The sequence below is a fragment of the Pipistrellus hanaki genome (genome assembly GCF_964339955.1).
Source record: "Pipistrellus hanaki genome assembly, chromosome: 19".
Taxonomy (NCBI): domain Eukaryota; kingdom Metazoa; phylum Chordata; class Mammalia; order Chiroptera; family Vespertilionidae; genus Pipistrellus; species Pipistrellus hanaki.
The window spans coordinates 1,657,753-1,677,322 of record NC_140521.1 but is presented as its reverse complement, the minus strand read 5'-3'; the positions used below and the strand labels follow the sequence as shown (position 1 = coordinate 1,677,322).

General features: G+C 64.4%; 2 protein-coding genes across 2 annotated transcripts in view; one reads left to right on the top strand and one right to left on the bottom strand.

Annotated features, from left to right (window-relative positions):
* Positions 1–4,959, bottom strand: part of RSPH14 (radial spoke head 14 homolog) — a gene marked incomplete at its 5' end in the record, with an annotated part of 37,644 nt that extends 32,685 nt beyond the window's left edge. Inside the window, 3 exons of the mRNA XM_084867459.1 lie at positions 1,270–1,388; positions 3,301–3,403; positions 4,761–4,959. Coding sequence (XP_084723585.1) covers positions 1,270–1,388; positions 3,301–3,403; positions 4,761–4,959 — 421 coding nt within the window. The remainder of the gene's footprint in view (positions 1–1,269; positions 1,389–3,300; positions 3,404–4,760) is intronic.
* A 3,925-nt stretch (positions 4,960–8,884) lies between these two features.
* On the top strand, positions 8,885–18,779 carry RAB36 (RAB36, member RAS oncogene family). Its single transcript, XM_084867466.1, has 10 exons — positions 8,885–8,962; positions 9,725–9,816; positions 12,342–12,407; positions 13,066–13,167; positions 13,651–13,715; positions 14,674–14,729; positions 15,446–15,523; positions 15,795–15,885; positions 17,037–17,159; positions 17,609–18,779. Exons 1-10 carry the CDS (start codon positions 8,894–8,896, stop codon positions 17,671–17,673), a joined length of 807 nt encoding a protein of 268 aa, XP_084723592.1. The 5' UTR covers positions 8,885–8,893; the 3' UTR covers positions 17,674–18,779.
* The last annotated feature ends 791 nt before the right edge of the window (positions 18,780–19,570 follow it).

Here is a 19,570-nt window from a genome sequence, read left to right as displayed (position 1 = left end):
ATTTCTCTCTCCAGTCCTGAGGGTGCATGACCCCAGGGATGTCCCCCAGCACTTCCACCAGCATCAAACTGGGTCCAGAATCTCCCCGTGTCCTGTCCCTCCCGGGCCTGGCCCTGGCAGAGGCCTCGGCACGGCCCACAGCCTCTCCCCGAGGGAGGGGCGTCTGCCTCCGCCCCCACGGCACCCCGAGCCAAGGCTGCACACGGGTCAGGTCCACAGGGGGGTGGGGGGAGGGGGGCGACCAGACCGGACGCCCAGGCTTGCCAGTCAGGGCCCAAGGCCGCCATCAGAGAGAGGGCCCAAGGGGGCCTGGGCACGGCCAGTGGGTCTGGTAGGGAGACACTTCCAGGGACCCCTGGCTGTTCAGCTGCACCCCAAAATCCAGTTACCCAAGAGCCCCCAGGCTCAGCCCTGGAGCTGAGCACCGGCCAGGAAGGGAGATCCGTGTCCTCCTCCAGTTCGCAGGCAGGTGCTCAGGAGCAGGGGCTGGGGCCTCCGGGTGGCACTGCCCTCTGGCCCCCCCGCCCCTCCTCTCCTGGAGGCCACCACCCCAGGCCCAGACCCCAGCAGGGCCAGCCAGGCTGTCACAGTCCTGGGGCGCCCCCTGCTGGTTGCTTTGGGAAAACAGCCAGGAAACCAGACTCCACCCAGCACCAGGGCTGAGGAAGGACCTCCATCCACCCCACCGCCTCCCAACGCCTTTGTCAAACGCACCAAGGCGTGAGCGAGGGACGTGCAGCAAGAAAACAGCTGACAAATGACCTTCAAAAGCGTGGCCGCGGATGGGGCTCGTCAGAACCAGAGCCCGGGCTCAGCCCCGAGCACTGGCCTGTGGTGGAGACGCCCCGTACCTCGGTGGAGAATCAGCCGGGGCTCCCTTAGGAAAGGCGTGTGCAAGTCCCCCTCCCCGGAGCCCAGAGACGGTTCTGCCGGCGACGGACATGGGGGGGGGGGGGTCCTCCTTATTTTCCTGGGAGGAGCCTGCAACCGAGGGATGTGCCCTTGACCGGAATCGAACCCGGGACCCTTCGGTCGGGAACTAAACGTGACCGTTAGACCTGTGATTCAGTCTGATGGGAAGCGAGGCACCGCCTGGCTGGCCGGAGGTGGGGGCTGCGGGGGGCTGCGGGAGGCTACGGGGGGGGCTGTGGGGGCCTTCAGGGGGTTGCGGGGGGCGGCTGGGGGCTGCAGGGGGCTGCAGGGGGCTGCGGGGGGCTGCGGGGGGCGGCGGGGCGCTGCGGGGGTGGCGGGGGGCGGCCCCCGGCCTACCTGAGGGCACCTGGGACAGGTGCTTGAAGGCCAGGTGCAGGTTCTGCCGGCAGGCAGGCTGCGGGTCGTTCAGCAGGTGGGACAGCACCAGGATGATGTTGTGCTTCAGGAAGCCGTCTCTGGAGGGGGAGGCTGGGTCAGACCCGGCAAAGATCGGGCACCCCTCACCCCCGGAGAGGCCCCGGGAGCACCAGGCGTCAGCCGCCCACCCTCCTCGCGCCCCTGGATCCTGAACCCGCGCAGGCGGCTGCAGCCACACCCTCTGGCTTCCTGAGAGAAGACCAAGGCCAGCCCGGGGCCGTGTGGTACAGTGGATAGAGCGCCGGCCCAAGTGTCCCGAGTTCGATTCCGGTCAAGGGTATGTACACGGTTGCAGGCTTGATCCCTCCTCCCCCCCTCCCACCTCACCCCAGCCCCAGGCCGGGTGCATGCAGAAGGCAACCAATTGATGTCTCTCTTTCACCTCGATGTTTCTCTCTCTCTCCCTCTCCCTTCCACTCTCTCTAAAACTCAATGGAAAGCCCTGACCGGTGTGGCTCAGTGGATAGAGCGTCGGCCTGCAGACTAAAGGGTCCTAGGTTCGATTCCGGTCAAAGGCATGTACCTTGGTTTCAGGCACATCCCCTGTGGGGGGGTGCAGGAGGCAGCTGATGGATGTTTCTCTCCCATCAGTGTTTCCAACTCTCTATCCCTCTCTCTTCCACTCTCTCTAAAAATCAATGGAAAAATATCCTTGGGTGAGGATTAGCAACACACACACACACACACACACACACACACACTAAATAAGATAATAAAAATTCCTTGCTTAAAAAAAATAAATAAAAAAAGACCCCAGCCAGAAGCGGACCCCGGGGCCCTGAGCAGCGGGGCCTGTGGGCTGGAGGGAAGAGCCAGGACTTGAACTCGGTTCTTTGTGGCCCGGAGGGCTCCCTCTGCTGCTCGGAGCCTCACTCCCACCTGCCGATGGGGACAAGGCAGCAGAGCCCACAGCCGGCCTCCCCTGACCCGCCGGCTGCGTGGCCTCTGTCCCCCCACCCAGCCCCGAGGCTCCGGGCTGTGAGCCCCCTGCCGGCTCCAGCCTGTGGACGCCTGTCGTCCTCACTGTTCTGATTCTGTACGTGAAGCCGTATAGATTCTATATGTTAGGCCAGCCCATTGGATGAGAGACGAGGGTTGTTTGTTGTTTTTTTTAATTTCCTCATGAAAACCAAGTGGCATGCTTTGAGGAGGCTCAGAAGGGAGTCTCTGAAGAAAGGTGAGATGATGATACAAAGACCCTAGGACAGGTGTCGGCAACCTACGGCTCCAGAGCCGCATGCGGCTCTTTTGAAGCTTTACCGCGGCTCCGACAACTTGCAAGCCTGTGTGAAAATGAAGGTAACGTCTTACAGCCCTGATGTGCTGACACTGTGCACTGAGGTTCAGGAGCAAAAATCCCATTAACCAGGTAAATTAAATATTTTAATTAGCTAATAATTTACAAAAATATATTTTACATGGTTAAGTGGAAAAGTCCTTTTTTTCTTCAGATCGACAGCTAACTGCACGATCCGGTATATAGCATTAAGGTAAGAAACAATAGATGCAGTGTTATATTTGTTTTAAATGTCGCAATGGTTTTGCGGCTCCCAGGTTTTTTTTTTCCTTCGGAAACGGGTCCAAGTGGCTCTTTATGTCTTAAAGGTTGCAGACCCCTGCCCTAGGAGGCTTTTGCATACAGATCACCTCGCTCGTGTCTGAGTCCTTGCTCTTCCTAAAAGAAACCACGGCTGCAAATCAGACGAGGACGGGACAGGTGTGGCTTAAGCCCCAAAGAGAAGGGGGCGCGGCAATCCGTGGGCCACGTCCCACCTCCGAGGGAAGGCCGGGGCCCTGCGGGTGGAGGAACGCCTGACCCTCTGTGTTTGGGGTTAAAATGGACTGTTGGGAGGGAACAACCCAAGCTCCCTGGTTCCTGGCGTTTTGTTTTGCCGTTGGGGGGGGGGGGAGGGGGGAGGAGCCTGACGGGGCTTCCGGAACGGGGCCCACCTGCCCACGTTGTGCGTCGCCATGATGGACAGCACCTCGGTGGTCTTGATCCGCACCACGTGGTTCGTGTCCTTCAGCAGGGTCCGCAGGCTCGCCAGGCAGCCTGTGGGGCAGACGCGCCTTTGGACGTTTCTCAGTCTCCACGTTCCACCGGCCCGGGAGCCCTCAGGGGAGCCCACAGGGGGGCCCACGCCACAACAGCCGTCGGCAGAGGAGTCACGGCATTTCGGAAGGAGGTCCGAGTCCCCGCAGGGGCTCTGTGGGCCCCCGCCCGGGGACCGTTTCACCCAGCCCCTCGGGAGTTTCCCTGCACACTGCTCACCAGCACCTCCTTCTCTCGCAGTCCACCATGGGGTTAAAGAAATGCATTGGGAGCCTGGATGGCGTGGCTCAGTGATCGAGCATCGACCCAGCAACCGGGAGGTCGCTGGTTCGATTCCCAGTCAGGGCACATGCCCGGGTTGCAGGCTCACTCCCTCATCATTGATGTCTCTCTCTCTCCCTCTCCCTTCCTCTCTGAAATCAACAAATATATATACACTGGAGGCCCGATGCATGAAGATTTGTGCAAGAATAGGCCTTCCTTCCCCTGGCTGCCGGCAGTGCCTTCACTCCAGCCTGGAACCACCTTTCCGCCTCCCCATGCTGCCCAGAGGCCCGGAGCAGCTAGGGTAGTGCAGAACGCCCCAGCTGCTCGGCACCTGTGTATGCAAATTAACCCGCCATCTTTGTTGGGTTAATTTTCATACTAACTCCTGATTGGCTGGTGGGTATCGTGAAGGTACAGTCAATTAACATGCTGCTATTTTATTAGATTTTATTTTTTTTTAAATATATTTTATTGATTTTTTTACAGAGAGGAAGGGAGATGGGTAGAAAGTTAAAAACATCAATGAGAGAGAAACATCGATCAGCTGCCTCCTGCACACCCCCTACTAGGTATGTGCCCACAACCAAGGTACATGCCCTTGACTGGAATCGAACCTGGGACCCTTGAGTCCAAAGGCCGACGCTCTATCCACTGAGCCAAACCGGTTAGGGCAGATTTTATTTTTTATCAGCCCTTCAGCGAAGGCAGGGGAGGAAGTGGCAGCTCACGCATCATGTGCTGATCGGGGAAAGGGTGGCAGGCCAGGAAGACCATCTCAGCGTTCCTTTGGGTCGTTAGGAGAGCGGGAAACCAGGGGCAGGGGTCCCAGACACCATGTGGCTCCAATCGGGGGCGTGCCTTTCTTTTGTGGGCGAGACAGAGACACGGGGCTGTTTGGTGGGTGTGTGGCCAGCTGGTCGGTCAAGCCACAGCAGAGAGGGCTGCTTGGTGGCTCTCGGTCGGCTGCTGGGGTGTCCTCCAAGGATGGGATGGCCAGCTGGGCAGGTCACCTCAACTCCTCCCACCTCCGCGACTCTGTGTCTGTCCCCCCAGACCCCAGCCAGGGCCCCCGGGCTCCGGGCCCGCTCACCTATGTCGATGGCCACGTAGACGTGCTCGGGGTCATGCATGAGGTCGCACAGGGCCATGAGGGCCTTCTGCCTGGTCTGCAGGTCGTCGGACTGCAGCTCCTCGTTCAGCTTGGGCAGCGCCCGGGAGCCGTAGGCGATGGAAGCCTGGGCGGGGTTGATGTCGGGGGGCAGGTACATCGAGATCCAGGTCTTGGCCATCTTTCCAGGCCTGCAGAAGGCGACTCTCGCACTTCCAAAACGGAGCTCTGCCGAAAGCACGGATGGAAAGAGCCCAAGCGTTGTCATTGGTACTACCGTGATTTAGACGCTGCTTCTCATTGGCTCCTCAGCGCGGTAAGCACAGCTTGGGTGGAATTTTTATTTATTTATTTATTTATTTATTTTATAACTTATTCTTTTTTTAAATATATTTTATTGATTTTTCTTACAGAGAGGAAGGGAGAGGGATAGAGAGCTAGAAACGTCGATGAGAGAGAAACATCGACCAGCTGCCTCTTGCACACCCCCTACTGGGTATATGTGCCCGCAACCAAGGTACAGGCCCTTGACCGGAATAGAACCTGGGACCTTTCAGTCCGCAGACCGACGCTCTACCGCTGAGCCAAACCGGTATCTGCTGCGTGGATTTTTTTTTAATGTTTTTATTGATTTTTAGAGGAAGAGAGGAAGGGAGAGGGAGAGACAGAAACATCGATGACGGAGAAACATCACCATTCAGCTGCCTCCTGCACGCTCCCTTACTTGGGACGGAGCCCACAACCGTGCGTGTGCGTGGTCTCTTGACTCCTGGGTTGAAACTCAACCACTGAGCCACACCAGCCAGGCCAGGTGGACATTTTTACAACCATTTTACAGATGAGCAAACTGAGACTACGGAGGGATCTGCTCAGGGGCATCGTGAAAGTAAGGAGCAGCCCAAACGGCAAACTGCAGAGTTCTCCCAGGCTTACCGGCAGAGAACCCGCACACACTGGCTACCACGATCGCTGACGTAACCTTCTCTGGTGCCAGCAGGAGCCAGCGTCTGCCTGAGCCACCCCAGAGAAGGGGACCTGTGTCACCTCATTCTACAAAGGAGGGAAGGGAGGGGCCAGGGGGAGGGCCCTGCCGGAGGAAACAGAGCCGCTAAGGCGGGGAGCCAATATTCAAACCGGGGCCAGCTCTTTAGCCCATCAGGGGCCCTCATTCAGATGCTCCTGACCCACCCCCAAAAGAGGAATTCAGGGTTTAAAGTTTTAAAAAGTTAAAGGTGAGATTCCTTTTTTAAATCCTCACCCGAGGATATTTTTTCTTTGACTTTTAGGGAGCGTGGAAGAGAGAGGGAGAGACCGAGAGAAACCTCGACGTGAGAGAAACACATCGATGGGTTGCCTCCTGCACGTGTCCCACCAGGGCTCCAGGCGGGGAGGAGCCTGCAGCTGAGGTACGTGCATGCCCTTGACCAGGATCGAACTCGGGATCCTTCAGTTTGCAGGCCGACGCTCTGTCCACTGAGCCACACCAGCTAGGGCATGAATTGTTTTTATCTCACACACACACACACACACACACACACACGCACGTCTTGAGCATCTATAGGCAGTGTGGCTTAGTACTCAGAGCCGGCTCCAGACCCAGGCCACGGGCGGCCCTTGGCAATTTCCTCCTCTTTGTGGGTCTCAGCAGTTGCAGGAAGGACTTGATCATAGCACCCCCTTCCCTTGCTCCCCGAGCTGGCATGGGAACCGTCCCCGGAGCCTGCACGCCCGGGCTCCACATGCCTGGCTGCGGTCCTTATGGTGGGAACGGGAGCCGCCATGCCCGGCCCCGCCCTGTAGGATTCCACCCGTTAGAGGGGTCAGCCCAGCTCCGGTCCTGGGCACCGGGTGACGAGGAGAGAAGGGTGGCGGGCTGGGCGGGAGGCGGCCATTTCCGATTGGGGCTCCCCCTGCAGGGAATGCTGGGCTCCGGGGGGCAAGGGCCTGCCCTCCTGCAGGGGGCATGGGCTGCGGGAGTCCCGCCGCGGATGAGAGAGGACGCGGGACGCTTGTGAGCCAGACTGGATGGGTCTGGGGGGTCCCCTGTGCCCCTGTCTGGGCCCCCTGCCTGGTGCTGCAGGCTCACCTGCTTCAGCTTGCGCGGTCGCCCGTTGCCAGGCGACCCGGTTGCCAGGCAACCCCCGCGGCGTCCTCAGCGCTGAGCTCTGCACCTTTGGCGCCCACCGCGCAGGCGCGCAGGCGGCGCGAGCAGCCTGGGTCTGGGGCCGGCTGCAAAGAGGGGGGAGGAGAATGCTTTAGGGGGTTCCGTGGGGAACAAAGACGGCTCTGCTTTGTGCACAGCACCGGAGGGAGGGGAAGTGAGTGAGCACGCCTTCCTCTGTGCCTTTAGTCCTCAGAGCAACCCGTGAGCTGCTAGCATGATCCAGGGCAAGGCAGGACCCTCAGAGGGTTTCTTTTTTTTTTTTTAATATATTTATTGATTTTTCACAGAGAGGAAGGGAGAGGGATGATAGAGAGTTAGAAACATTGATGAGAGAGAAACATCCATCAGCCGCCTCCTGCACACCTCCCACTGGGGATGTGCCAGCAACCAATGTACATGCCCTTGACCGGAATCGAACCCGGGATCCTTGAGTTTGAAGGCCGACGCTCTGTCCACTGAGCCAAACCGTCTCACAGTTTGGCTCAGTGGATAGAGCCACCCAGGCCGGAGCGCAGGACTGCCTCAGAACAATGCAGATGAGGGTCCCTAAAGGGTGGGCACGCCCATCGCTTGCCGCTGCAGAGTGAGAGCCCCCAATCCAATGTCGATACTAAGCCAGTACTCGCATGCCAGGACTGCAAAGAGGAGGAGGTGTCCGCAGGGAAGAGCCGGAGAGGGCAGGCCTCCGAAGGACGTTGGAGCTGACACGGAAGGGCCAGCGAGGTGGGGCGTTACTGTGTATTCTGGGTTTCAAAGCATTTATTTCCATCGGAGGTGCTTCTTCATCAGGCCATGTACACCCGTAGGGGAAATCCAAACAGCACGAAAGAAAAATCTCTCCCTCAGTCCCCAGGCAACAGGCTGTCCACACCCATGGTAACCACTGGTGTCTTTCCAGATGTGAGCTAAGCCTACACAAGTAGAACAAAATCACAGTCAGTATATTACAGGAATAAACGCTTACAACACATCACGTCCCAGCCCCTAGCGGTTTGAGCTCCCACCCCTCCCCGCTACAGTATCGTCAGAGAGGTCTCTCCACCATCAGCCCCGCCCAGACTCCCATCTTGGGGTCCAGGCTCCACCCACACCGCAATGGCCCCGCCCACAGCTAGTATCCTGCCCCCGCTCTCGTTTCCATGGTGATCGCTCCGTGATGAGGAAAGCAGCCCAAATGCCCTAGGCTCCCTCGGGGCTCTGGTTGCTATGGTGACGGCTGCGCACTCCGCCGCAGTGGGATTGCTTCCGCTCCGAGCCCCGCCCCGTCCCAGCCCCCGGCGTCCGGGATTGGTCAGATGCTCCCCAGGCGTGCGTGCTTGCGCGGCCGTCGTTGCCATGGTGATTGCCGCAGCGGAAACCAGCCTGGACCAGGCTGCGCAGAACCCAAATCCTCCGCTGCTGCTGCCGCCGCGGTGAGTCCGCTGCCCTCTGTCCTCCCCTTGGCCCCCCGGGCCCGCTTCCCACCCCCCGAATCTGAACCCAGGAGCTACCAAGCATTTCCTGAACCCCGACTCTGGGCCAGGCCCGGGCTGGAGCGGGAGGAGAGCGGGGCCCGAGCGACGACGACGAGCCGCGGCCAAGGCCACCCTCGAAGGGAAGGGGGCAGAGGAAGGCGCGATCCGGCTGTTGACTAGGCATCAGGGGCCCCAACCTGGGAGGTGGGGGTGACAGGCCTGTGGGCTGAACCCCAAGGCCCTTGGCCCAGCCAAAGCCCTCCTCCCTTAGAGACTGGGAGCAGGGCAACCCCCTCTCCCCCCATCCAACCTGCCTGCAGGCCTGGGAGGTGTGCCTCACCCACAACCAGGCATGGGCGCAGAGGGGGGCGCTCCTGGGTGGGGGGGGGCACCCCGCAGCAGGAGGGAGGCCCGGGTCTCCTTGCGGGAGAGCCCCCGGGCCTTGGCAAGCTCCCTGACTCTCTCCCCGCGTTGGGTCTCCAGAACCTTCCGCCAGGATGAAGGACTCCCTGCCGCCTCCGAGGCCCCCTGTGAGCGCGGACCGCGTCATCGCCAACCTCCCGAAGGTAGGCAGTCCTGGGGCCAGGCCTGACCTGACCACTGCGCTCCCCACACCGCGTCCACAAATAACATTCTTAAGCCGTATCCGCACTTTTAACCGGTTCACAGTTAATCTGCATACCGGTTTAAAAAAACGCGGGTACCTGTTAAAAGTGTGGATTTTGTAATCAAAGGAAACATGATAGCCCTCACCGGTGTGGCTCACTGGATAGAGCGTCGGCCTGCTGACTGAAGGGTCCCAGGTTCAATTCCGGTCAACGGCTTGTACCTTGGTTCCAGGCACATCCCCAGTAGGGGGTGTGCAAGAGGCAGCTGATCGATGATTCTGTCTCATTGATGTTTCTAACTCTCTATCCCTCTCCTTTTCTCTCTGTAAAAAATCAATAAAATACATTTATTTAAAAAAAGAAAGCACGATAATTTCAAGAGAAACCTCAAAAGTGCTTTATCCAAAGCAATGTCCATCGCTAGCCACACATTCCCCCATCTGTCAGGTCACTGGTGGGTACCGTCCCGATGGAACTGTTCTTGTTTTGAGGCAGACCATTCAGAGACCCCACTGCCCACGTCTGTACTTTTTGAAGTGCTGACAGCAGAGGGGGTGGGCCGGGGAGAGCCAGGGGCTGCCGGCGTGGGGCAAGGGGGAAGGGCCGGTGGCAGGTCACCACCTCGCTGCCCGGCTCGGGGGTGGAGCCGCAGCGTGGCGGGGCCAGGTGCCCACATGTCTGTCTGTCTGTCTGTCTGCCTCCCTCCCTCTCTCTCTGCAGTTCTACACGCCGGCCGCCTGCCTGCAGCTCAAGGAGCGCTTCCACGGGCAGGTCCCTGCCGCCTGCCAGCGCAGGAGCAGGGCGACCTACGGGTGAGCAGCCCTCAGCGCCCAGGGACATGGGGCATGGGGGCCGGCAGGGAGGCACGAGGGCACGCGCTGACGTGGGAATGCACACGTGACACACGCACACATGACATGCGCACACGTGACACGCACACGTGACACACGCACACGTGACGCACGCACACGTGACGCACGGCACGGGGCAGCCCAGGTCAGGCCCGGACGCGATGGCGGTTTTCGCTGCTTCGTTGGGCGCCCGGCTCCACGGGACCATTTCCCAGCACGTCCCGCCCCTGCTGTCCCAGCCGGGGTCTCAGCACTGTCTCCGTTTGTCCTGCTTTTCCTGCTCTTTTTATTTTTTAAAGTGTTTTTTATTGATTTCAGCGAGGAAGGGAGTGATAAGACACACCCGGTTACCCTTAAGCAGTTGCGGGGGGGGGCTGAGGTGGCTGTGGGGCAGGTGGGCATCCCGCTGCCCCGGAGGCACTTCCGCCCTCTGGTGGCCGCACGGCGCAGGCCCCGCCCTCCGGAGTGACATGAGCAGACCTGGGGCTCTGGGCCTTTGGGAGGTATGTGAGGGCGGAGGGCCCCCCTGGTGTCTGCACCCCTCTGTCTGAGGGTCACCCCCCCCAGACTGAGGACCCGGGGGGAGTGACAGGCTGGGCCGGGCTCAGGGGTCCCCGGGGCCGCGGGGGAGGCCGAAGGTGCCGAGCACTGAGTGGGACCCAGAACACTCAAGGAGCCAAAGAGCCGCAGTTTGCCGACCGCGGGTTTAGGCCAGCCTGTCGTTACAGGAGCAGCAGGAAATAGACCCCTCCTTTCCGGGCTTTGACCGGGTTCTGGAACACTGAGCCCTGTGCTCCGGCCGGGGAGACCCCTGACCTCTCCCTGCGGGGCTCACAGGGAGGCCGTCCCTGTGTCTGCCGGGCCCTGCCTCCGGCCCCCACCCCCGGGCTCCGGGGCAGTGCCAGTGCGGGTGCAGAGGGCACACCACCTGGCTCGCCCCCCAGGCCTTCGCCCCATGACTCCAGCCTGGGCCTCCGCTTCCTGGGGCACCTGGCTGACGGGAGCCAGCGCCTGGCTTGTGGGGCCCATATTCTAGACGCCAAAACTGAGGCTCGGAGGGGGAGCAGAGGTCTCTACCCTCAGCCCACCTTCCCCTCAACGCAGCCCAGCTCACAGGTGCTCCCCCAGCTGCTGCCTGGTTGCCATGGTGTCAGAGGAGGAGGAGGAGGAAGAGGAGAAGGAGGGGGACGAGATTTCTTCTGAGCAATCCAAAAATACACACCAGCCGGCCCCTCCCTCCTCAGCCCTCTCTCCAGCTTCAAGCCTCCTTTGGGGCAGGTGGGCGGGGCCTCTTCCTGGCCCGGCAGCGGGAGCACAGGAGGCAGAGGGGCCAGGCAGCGGGTTCTGGGACCCCCCCCTCCCCTCCTCACCCAGCAGGGTTCCTGGGCCTGGGCTCCAGCGCCTCCCACAGTTCCCAGTCCGGACGGGCTTCTCCTGCCTCCCGCCTTCGCACCTGCAGTTCCTCCTCCTGGAATGCCCTTCCTCATCCTCCCAGTCCCAGGGGGGCTTTCCCTCCACTGGGACCTTCCCCTGCACCCACCCCGGCCACAGCCCTTTCTGGGTGCTAGCTTTGCCTTTGTGCCCCAGCCCCGGGCACAGACAGGTGCCCAGTAAATCCGGAGGGAGGGAGGGAGGGAGGGAGGGAGGGGAGGGAGCAAGGGAACACCTCTCAGGGGAGTGGAGAGGGTCTGGGCCAGAGCAGCGGGCACGGGCTGGGCATGGAGCAGGGCACGGAGCAGGCCCCTCCCTCCCGCCGCCTCCACCTGAGCCGGGGCTCCAGCACCTTCGGCTCATCTGATGGCAGTGGGCTCAGGGGCCGCAGGCCTATAAGTGTTGCCCGTTTGATGCGAAGTAATGACCCCAGGAGGCAGAGAGCACGCGGCTCCATGAGGAGCCGGTGTGTGAGGGAGAAGGGCCTCCATCACGGACACCGGGCCCTGGTACCCGCTGAGCTTCGGCGGGAGCTGCAGGAACTCCGAGGACCACCCGCAGCCCCGGAGCGCTGCTGCCTGAACGCAGGACACTCATGGGGGGCATTTAAGGGGAGGACAGCCCAGGGACAGAACAAGTGCAGACCCTCCTGCACCTCCAGAGCGGGGCACAGACACCCCGAGCGTCCCAGCAAGTGTTCCCACCACACGCACACACACACCCAGCACCCTGGCCAGTGTTGCTCAGTGGATGGAGCATCAGCTGAAGGGTCCCAGGTTCCATTCCCATCAAGGCTCCTCCCTGGCTCCAGCCCTGGTCGGGGGGGCGTGCAGGAGGCAACCAGTTGCTGTGTCTCTCTCACATCGACGTTTCTGTCTTTCCCTCTTCCACGCTCTCTAACCATCCGTGGAAAGGTACCCTCGGCTGAGGATTAAGGGAAAAAGCCCCCTTGCAGGATTGCAGGGATGGGGGGGGCTCACAGAGGGGCCGCAGGGGGAGGACTGAGTGTGGGAGGTGCCCGTGGCCCAGCCTGAGCGCCACACGCCGCCCCGCAGGCTCCGCCTGGCCAAGGCCGTGGTCATCGGCGACCTCCACGTGGGCAAGACCAGCCTCGTCCACAGGTAAGCGGGCGCCGCCCAGCGCCAGGTCCGGGGCTTTGCCGGGAGGCCCAGAGGGCGCTGCCCGGAGGCCCAGAGGGCGCTGCCCGGAGGCCCAGAGGGCGCTGCCCGGAGGCACACCCGGGGAAGGGGTGCAGGGATGGGGGCGGGGGGGGGTCAGCGGAGAGCCTGGCATCCCAGGACCCGGCATCGGGCACACTGTCCCCCTGGCGCCGTGGGCACCCTCCCCCCCTCGCTGTGTGAGCATGCCCGTTTCTCTCTCTCTCTCTCTCTGCCCCGACCTGTCTGCCCACATAATCGTTTTATTAAGTGAAACTATTGATTTCAGAGAAGAAGGGAGAGGGGGAGAGAGAGAAACACTGATGTGAGAGCACATTGGCTGGCTGCCTCCTGCACGCCCCACCCTGGGGATCGAGCCCGCCACCCGGGCCTGTGCCCTGACCGGGAATCGAACCCGTGACCTCCTGGGTCACAGGTTGACCCTCAGCCACAGAATCACGCCGCCGCCGGGCCCCCCATAATCCTGTTGGCTGTCCCTCCGCGGCCTGTCTCGGGACCGTGGCCTCCTTGGCGACGCCCAGCGGGGGGCTCCTCGGCGCCCCCAGACCCTCACGGCCACCAGGCCTCCCCACAGCCTCCGCTGACGTGCCCGCTCCCACAGGTTTTGCAAGAACGTGTTTGACCACAACTACAAGGCCACCATCGGGGTGGACTTCGAGATCGAGCGCTTCGAGATCGCCGGGGTCCCCTTCAGCCTCCAGATGTGAGTGCCGCCAGCGGCGCCGGTGCCGGCGTGGGGGGGGGGTCTGAGGACACCCCGACGGGTTCTTTCTCCTGGCTCTCAGCCGGGACCCGTGGGACCAGGCAGGGCCCAGGACCACGCGCCTCCCCACCGGCCACCGGGGACCCTACGCGCCAGGCCCCCCAGGCGGCCTCTGGCCGGTCACTTCCGGCCTCTGAGCCTCTGAGCCTCTGTTCCATCTGGAAAACGGGGCCAAACTGGCCACGCTGGCCGGGCGGCCATATTCTGTTTTAGAATGGCACGGCCAGAGGGATGGGCTGGAACTCCGCCTCCTCTTGGAAGTGGGCACGGCTGGCCGGCTGCAGGCACTTCCTGCGAGGTGTGGGCCTCGGTCTGCTGAGCTCTGACCCTGCAGGCACTTAACCTGCTCTCTTTCTCTCCCCCCCCCCCCCCCCCCCCGCCTCTTTCTCCCTCTCCCCCTGCCCCCTTTCTGCCTCCGCACAGCTGGGACACAGCAGGGCAGGAGAAGTTCAAGTGCATCGCGTCTGCCTACTACCGGAAAGCCCAGGGTGAGCAGCCGGGGGGCGGCAACAGTGGGGCCCCCACCATCATGCACCGAGGGCTCCCGCCAGGCTCCCCAAGAGGCACTGAGGACCCCTGGCCAGTCCTCGGGGCTGGGCTGGCTCAGCAGTCACACCCAGTGGGGACCTGTGGGGACGGTGGGGATGGGGCTCCCTGAGAGTCTCGGCCCCAGTGTCAGCTCCAAAAGGGACGCAAGGGAGACACATGTCCGAACCCCTAGAGAGTGCGCTGACTCGGGGGCGGGGGGCGGGGCCAGCGATGGGAGGAGCTGAAGGGGGGGGCTGCACCTCCATGTTCTGCCCTCCCTGCCCCCATCAGCTATTTCCCCAAAGCTGGTGGTTTAAGCTCACAAACCGCCTGTCGCATATTTGTGGTGGTTAGTCCTCACCCCAGTGAGGGCATTTCCCGTTGATGTTTAGGGAGCAGAGAGAGGAGAGACGGAGAGGGACACATTGATGGGTGGCCTCCCACACGGCCATGACCAGGGATTGGTCATGCAGTTGGTTGCAAGGCCAGGGATTGAGCCTGCAACCGAGGTACATGCACTTGACCGGAACCGAACCCGGGACCCTTCAGTCCTCGGGCTATCTGTCCACTGAGCCGCACCGGCCAGGGTGCTAACTGCTCTTAATAGCGGCCACCGGTCCCGAATCTGCCTGCACCAAGAGCTTTAAAACAGCTGCTCTGCCCCAAGCGCCCGCAGCCGGAGGCTCTGCAGGGGAGAGGGACCTCAGGGGATCCCCCACGGGGGCTGCACCGCTGGGGGTGGGCCAGCAGGGGCAGCCGCGGCCTGGCTCCTTCCTGGCCAGCATGTGGGGGCCAGAGCCGAGTGCCTGGGGGCCACCGGCAGTTCCTGGGGAGCAGGGAGCCGACCGAAGGGCCCCCGCTTGTCATGCCCTTCGCCTCCCCCGTGCTGACCAGCTCTTGGCTTCCCCCCACGCGCAGTGATCATCATTGCCTTTGACCTCTCGGATATGCAGACCCTGGAACACGCCAGGCAAGTCTGGCGCCTGCGGCCCGCGGTCCCCCTGGGGCCCCTGAGCTGGGCCCCGGTGGCAGGTGCGCGGGAGCAGCTCGCTGGCCAGGCCCTCGTTAGCCCAGGACTTGCCCCCGGCGCCACCTGAGGCCGCTCTTCACCCTGGCGGCCACCTGGAGAGCCTCCTTGTTGGACGGAGGGCTCCATCGGTTCCTGTCCCCGGGCCTGCCGGCTCCGTGGCCAGTCCCGTGGGAGGGGCGCGCCTGGCACCTGCTGTCCGGGGCAGGGACGGGGCCGGAGCTGCCCACTCGACCAGCCCCGAGGCCGTCCTGCCTCTGCCGGGATCCCCGGCTCAGAGCTGGTCCCTGCCCCTCCCACTTGTGGGTGCGCACATCTCGCATCCCCAAACCCTGGGGGGCCAGGTGGGCGTCCCAGCTCGTGGCAGTGCAGGGTCACCCCAGCCAACAGAGCCCTGGCAGAGCCCCGGCCGAGACGGGGTCTCCACCGCCCAAGGCCGGTGCTCATGAGGGGCTCACCCTCCCCCCAGTGGTCCAGCCAGGCCCGTCCAGCCAGGCCCCTCCGGCCTCGGCCGGCACCTTCTCAGCCCGCCGGGCCCCGGCACCCTCCCAGCTCCGTCTCCCGCCCGGCGGCGGGTCTGCGCCCACCCCGGCCTTTCTCAGGCCTCTCTGGGTGGCGGGGTCCCTCTCAGCTGGTCCCCCGATCCCCGTGCATCCCAGGCAGTGGCTGGAGGACGCGCTGAAGGAGAACGAGCCTGGCTCCTTCTTCCTTTACCTCGTGGGAACCAAGAAGGACCTTCTGGTGAGCCGGGGGCAGAGGGGGGGCTCCCTCGGGGGGCGGGGGGGGTCCCCAGAAACGTATCCGCCTGCAGCCCCAGCCCGGATGGAGGGCGGCCAGTGTGGCCGGGTGAGGATCTGAAGCCGCAGGCCCGGGGCCTGAAGTTAGGGGTGCTCCTCTCGGGGGCGCTGCTGGGGGGGGGTCTCCGCCCTGCCCTGGGCCCGCCCTGCCCAGTGAGATGGGATGGAGGCCCACTGGGCGGCGCCCACGCCTCTTAGAAGAGCCGCTTCCCCAGTCCAGGGCGGCGTGTGAGCAGGCGGAGCGCCAGGCCGTACGCCTGGCCAACGAGATGCTGGCCGAGTACTGGTCGGTGTCGGCGAAGACGGGTGAGTGGGCGGGGGGCCAGCGCGGTGGGCTCGGGCGGGCGGGCGGCGGGAGGCTCGCCCCGCTCCTCTGCGGCCCGGCGGGCGCCCGCCTCGCAGCCGGCCGTGCTGAGGCCGGGCCGGGCCTCCTGTCGCTCGGGCAGCGCCCCCTCCTGGGGAGACCGGACCCTGCCCCTGGGCCTCGGCAACGGCGACCCCTGACCCTCCGGGCAGGTCCCTCTGTCCCTGGGAAGCGGCTTCCAGGGTCCCGGGGCGGCAGCGCCAGGTCTAGGATTGGAACCCCGGCCTCACTCACCACTGCAGGGCCCTGCCTGCAACCTTGTGGGTGCCCCGGGGGGGAGGGGTGGCACCGCCTGGCACACAGAACGGGGCCCCCTCCTTCCCCTGGGTGTCATCGTGGGAGATAAGAGACCTCACGGCCTCCAGTCTCAGCCAGGCCCACCGGAGCCGGCCCCGGGCCCTGGGCCGCCTTTCCCGGGGGCCACGTGCCCAGCGTCTCTGAGCCGCAGGCTCTGTGCCTGGGAAGCAGGGGTGCTGCTCACCTCGTTATTTTTAATGGAAAATCGGGTTTGAAATTGCGAAAGCCACGTGTGTGCACCGAGAAAGACCCGACAGTGCCGCAGAGCTGCGGCGGCCCGGAATGGAATGACGGGCGGAGAGTGCCTGGCGCAGAGAGGGCCGGGGTCAGAGCTACACCACAGGGCGGCCCTTGCCCTGTGCGGGGCCCGGGACAGGGAGGCAGCGCCCAGGCTGGTGCCCTCGGCTCCTTCAGATGGCACCCCGTGCCCTGGAGGGCTCCCTCCCGCCAGGGTGGCAGCAGGCGTCCCGAGGGCCCCTGTGCCGCCTGCCGGACAGGCTGCGGGCTGCACCGGGGAGCGTGAGGGGCCTGGACTCCGTCCTGTGGCCGGGAGGGCAGCCTCCCCCCGGAGGGGGACTCACAAGCCCCGCGTGGGCGGGCAGCCCGGGCCAGCCCTCCAGCTGTGCCCCGGCCAGGTGCCCCAGGTCACGGGAGAGCAGGACCCTGGCCCCTCCGCACGCCGGGCCGCGGGGGGCTCAGCGCCTTTGGCTGGAGGAGCAGACGTGGGGAGCCCGGGCAGAGGTCTGTCCCCGCCCCGCCCCGCGGCGGAGGCTCAGGGCGTCTCCTGGGCTCGCAGGGGAGAACGTGAAGGCCTTCTTCAGCCGCGTGGCCGCCCTGGCCTTCGAGCGCTCGGTGCTGCTGGCCCTGGAGCGGAAGAGCGCCTGCCTGCTGCGCCGGATCGCCGACGGGGACCTCATCCGTGCGTGCCGGCCGGCCGGGGGGGGGCAGGGGGGGGGGCGGCCGGGCAGGCCGCGGCCTCAAACCCACCTCCTTCCTCCCTCCCTCCCACCCGGGCCCCCGCCTCCCCACCCGCCTGCCAGCCCAGACCCCTGCCCGGTCCCCTGTCCGCCCGGCAGGGCCCCCACGCGCAGGCTGGGCCCCGGCTCCACGGTGTGTCCTGGCTGTGGCTCTCCTGGCTCCTGCCTTTGCCCGTCACCTGGAATGTGTGCCCGTGGGTGCCCGGCCTTGAATGAGAGACCTCTGACCTCTGGCCTCTGACCTCTGACCAGCAGCCACCAGGGGGCATGGGGTGGGGGCCCGTCCCGTGTCCCTGCAGGTGCCCGGTTGATGCAGAGTGACTCTCCCCTCCTCTCCTCCTCTTCTTCCCTCCCCTCCCCTCCCCATCCCTCTCCTCTCCCCTCCTTCCAGGGGTGGAGGGCAGGCGCTCTGAGGCCGACTGGGACGAGCTGCCCTCGGGCCAGGGCTGCTGTTAGCCGGGGTCTGTGTCCGAGGCCTCCAATCCCGACACCCGCGGGCAGCGCCATGAGGCTGCGGAGCGGGACGTGGAGCCTGACTCTGCGACGGACCCGTCCACGCCCCTCTCCCCGCCCCCCGCCCCTCTGGCAGGAAAGCCCTCACGGCTGCCCGGGGCCCACGCTGTGCCCTCCGGAAGGCCCGGCTCACCCACATTCCCCACCTCCCCCGAGCCCCCGTCTGCCCCTGCCTCTCGAGGAACTTAGGCGGCAGACACGGCACACAGGTGCCCGCGGCCCTCCTGGGTGAGCAGGGCCAGGCAGAGGGGGCACCAGGACGGCCCACCACCCTGGCCTGGACTTCCCTTCACACTTCCGGGTCTCCCGTCCACTGTCCCTCTGCCGGAGCCGTGCGGGGCCCCCGGGGTCTGCCTCTCTCGTGGGACCCCTACTCTCTGGAGGAGGGCGGGTGAGACGGCCCCTCTGGCTCACCCAGATCCCGGTCCTGCCCTCTGGGCGTGGGCAAGGCCAGCAGAACAGGCCGCCCCACCCTCCGGCCCCCCTGCCAACCGTCTCCCCGCGGGCTGCAGGGAAAGCCTGCCCAGCGCCCCCGGGGGGCTCGCTGCTGCGTCCCCTGAGCATGGCACTGCCCGCTCTGCCCCTGGCTTAGTAGTGCCCACGGTTGCCCCTGCTGCCCCCCTCTCCCTCCAGCCTGCCCGGGAAAGGCCTGGGAACGAGAAAATGCCGGCCCTCGCCTCTCGGGGCCTTTGCGATGGCACCACGTGTCTTCAGAGGACACCGAGGTCCCCCAGAGTCAGCGTGCCTGTCGGCCCACCCCCGTCGGCTGCACACCCAGCCGCGCAGGCCCCAGCCCAGCTCCTGCCCGGAGCCACGCCCTCTCTATGCTCTGGGGTTGCACCCCCAGGAGGGCAACTAACACCCCCCCACCACCACCACAGCCCCAGGAGTGCCGCCCCGCACCCGCAGGGCCCGCCCGCTACAGGTGCCCGGGGCCCGCCCAGCGTCCCTGGGGGCAAACACCGGTGTCTTTTTCTGCTTATTCCCCTTTGCCACGCTTCTAGCTTTCTCTTTAAGACGATATAAAATCCTCCGTAAACATCACCCTTAAATGGAACGTGTGCTGATTGTCAAACAAAAAGCGCGTCCAGAGCTCTGTGTGCAGAGGGGGGTCCCGCCAGTGGGGGCGCTCCTGGGTGGGGGGCGCTGTGCGCAGCTGGGAGGCTCCTTCCCCGCGGGTTCTGCTGGGCACAGCCTGGCGTCGGGGGGGCTGGTTAACCAGATGACCCCTGTCCGCACACCAGCCTGGCCGCTCCTGTCCCGATGCCCTGCAGGCGCCCTGTCCTCCAACCGACGCCCTTAATCAGTCTGGCCCTGCCTGCTGCACCCCCTCCTGGCCCTGCCTGCGCCTCGGGAGGGAGAGAGGCCCAGTCCATTCCCCTCCCATCCAGTCTGGGGAGGGGCTGGGAGCTCTCAGAGGGACCCAGGATGTGCCCAGCAGGGAGCCCAGGGAGCCCAGGGAGCTGGACGGGAGAAGAGGCCATCAGTGGCATCCACACGGCCGCTCATCCACAGGAGTGAGCATCAGTGAACAGGGAGAGGCTGGGTGAGGAGCGAGGCACTGCCGGCTGTAGGGGCTGCAGGGGGGGTCCGGGGCAGGGATGGGGGAAGGTGGGGGCAGGGCCCAGCTCAGAGGGGGGCCCCTGCTTCAGGCGCAGAAGGGCTCCGGGAGGTGGGGGGCCTGCCACCCAGGGAGCCTAAGGCTCAGGCCACGGCCCTGAGACAAGACCCCCTCCCGCGGCTCCGGGCCACCCTGCCATCTGCTCCGGCCCCGTGTCACCTCCCATATGGCGGCTCCCCAGAGGGGGGCTGCGCGGCGGCTGGAACTGTCCCTGTCAGG

Bases quoted from the DNA above. Each gene is read 5' to 3' on its own strand.
- RAB36 (XM_084867466.1), top strand. From the start codon at position 8,894: ATGAAGGACTCCCTGCCGCCTCCGAGGCCCCCTGTGAGCGCGGACCGC. The intron at 15,886-17,036 runs GTGAGTGGGCGG...CTGGGCTCGCAG, and splicing joins GTCGGTGTCGGCGAAGACGG to GGGAGAACGTGAAGGCCTTC. The intron at 17,160-17,608 runs GTGCGTGCCGGC...CCCTCCTTCCAG, and splicing joins CGCCGACGGGGACCTCATCC to GGGTGGAGGGCAGGCGCTCT.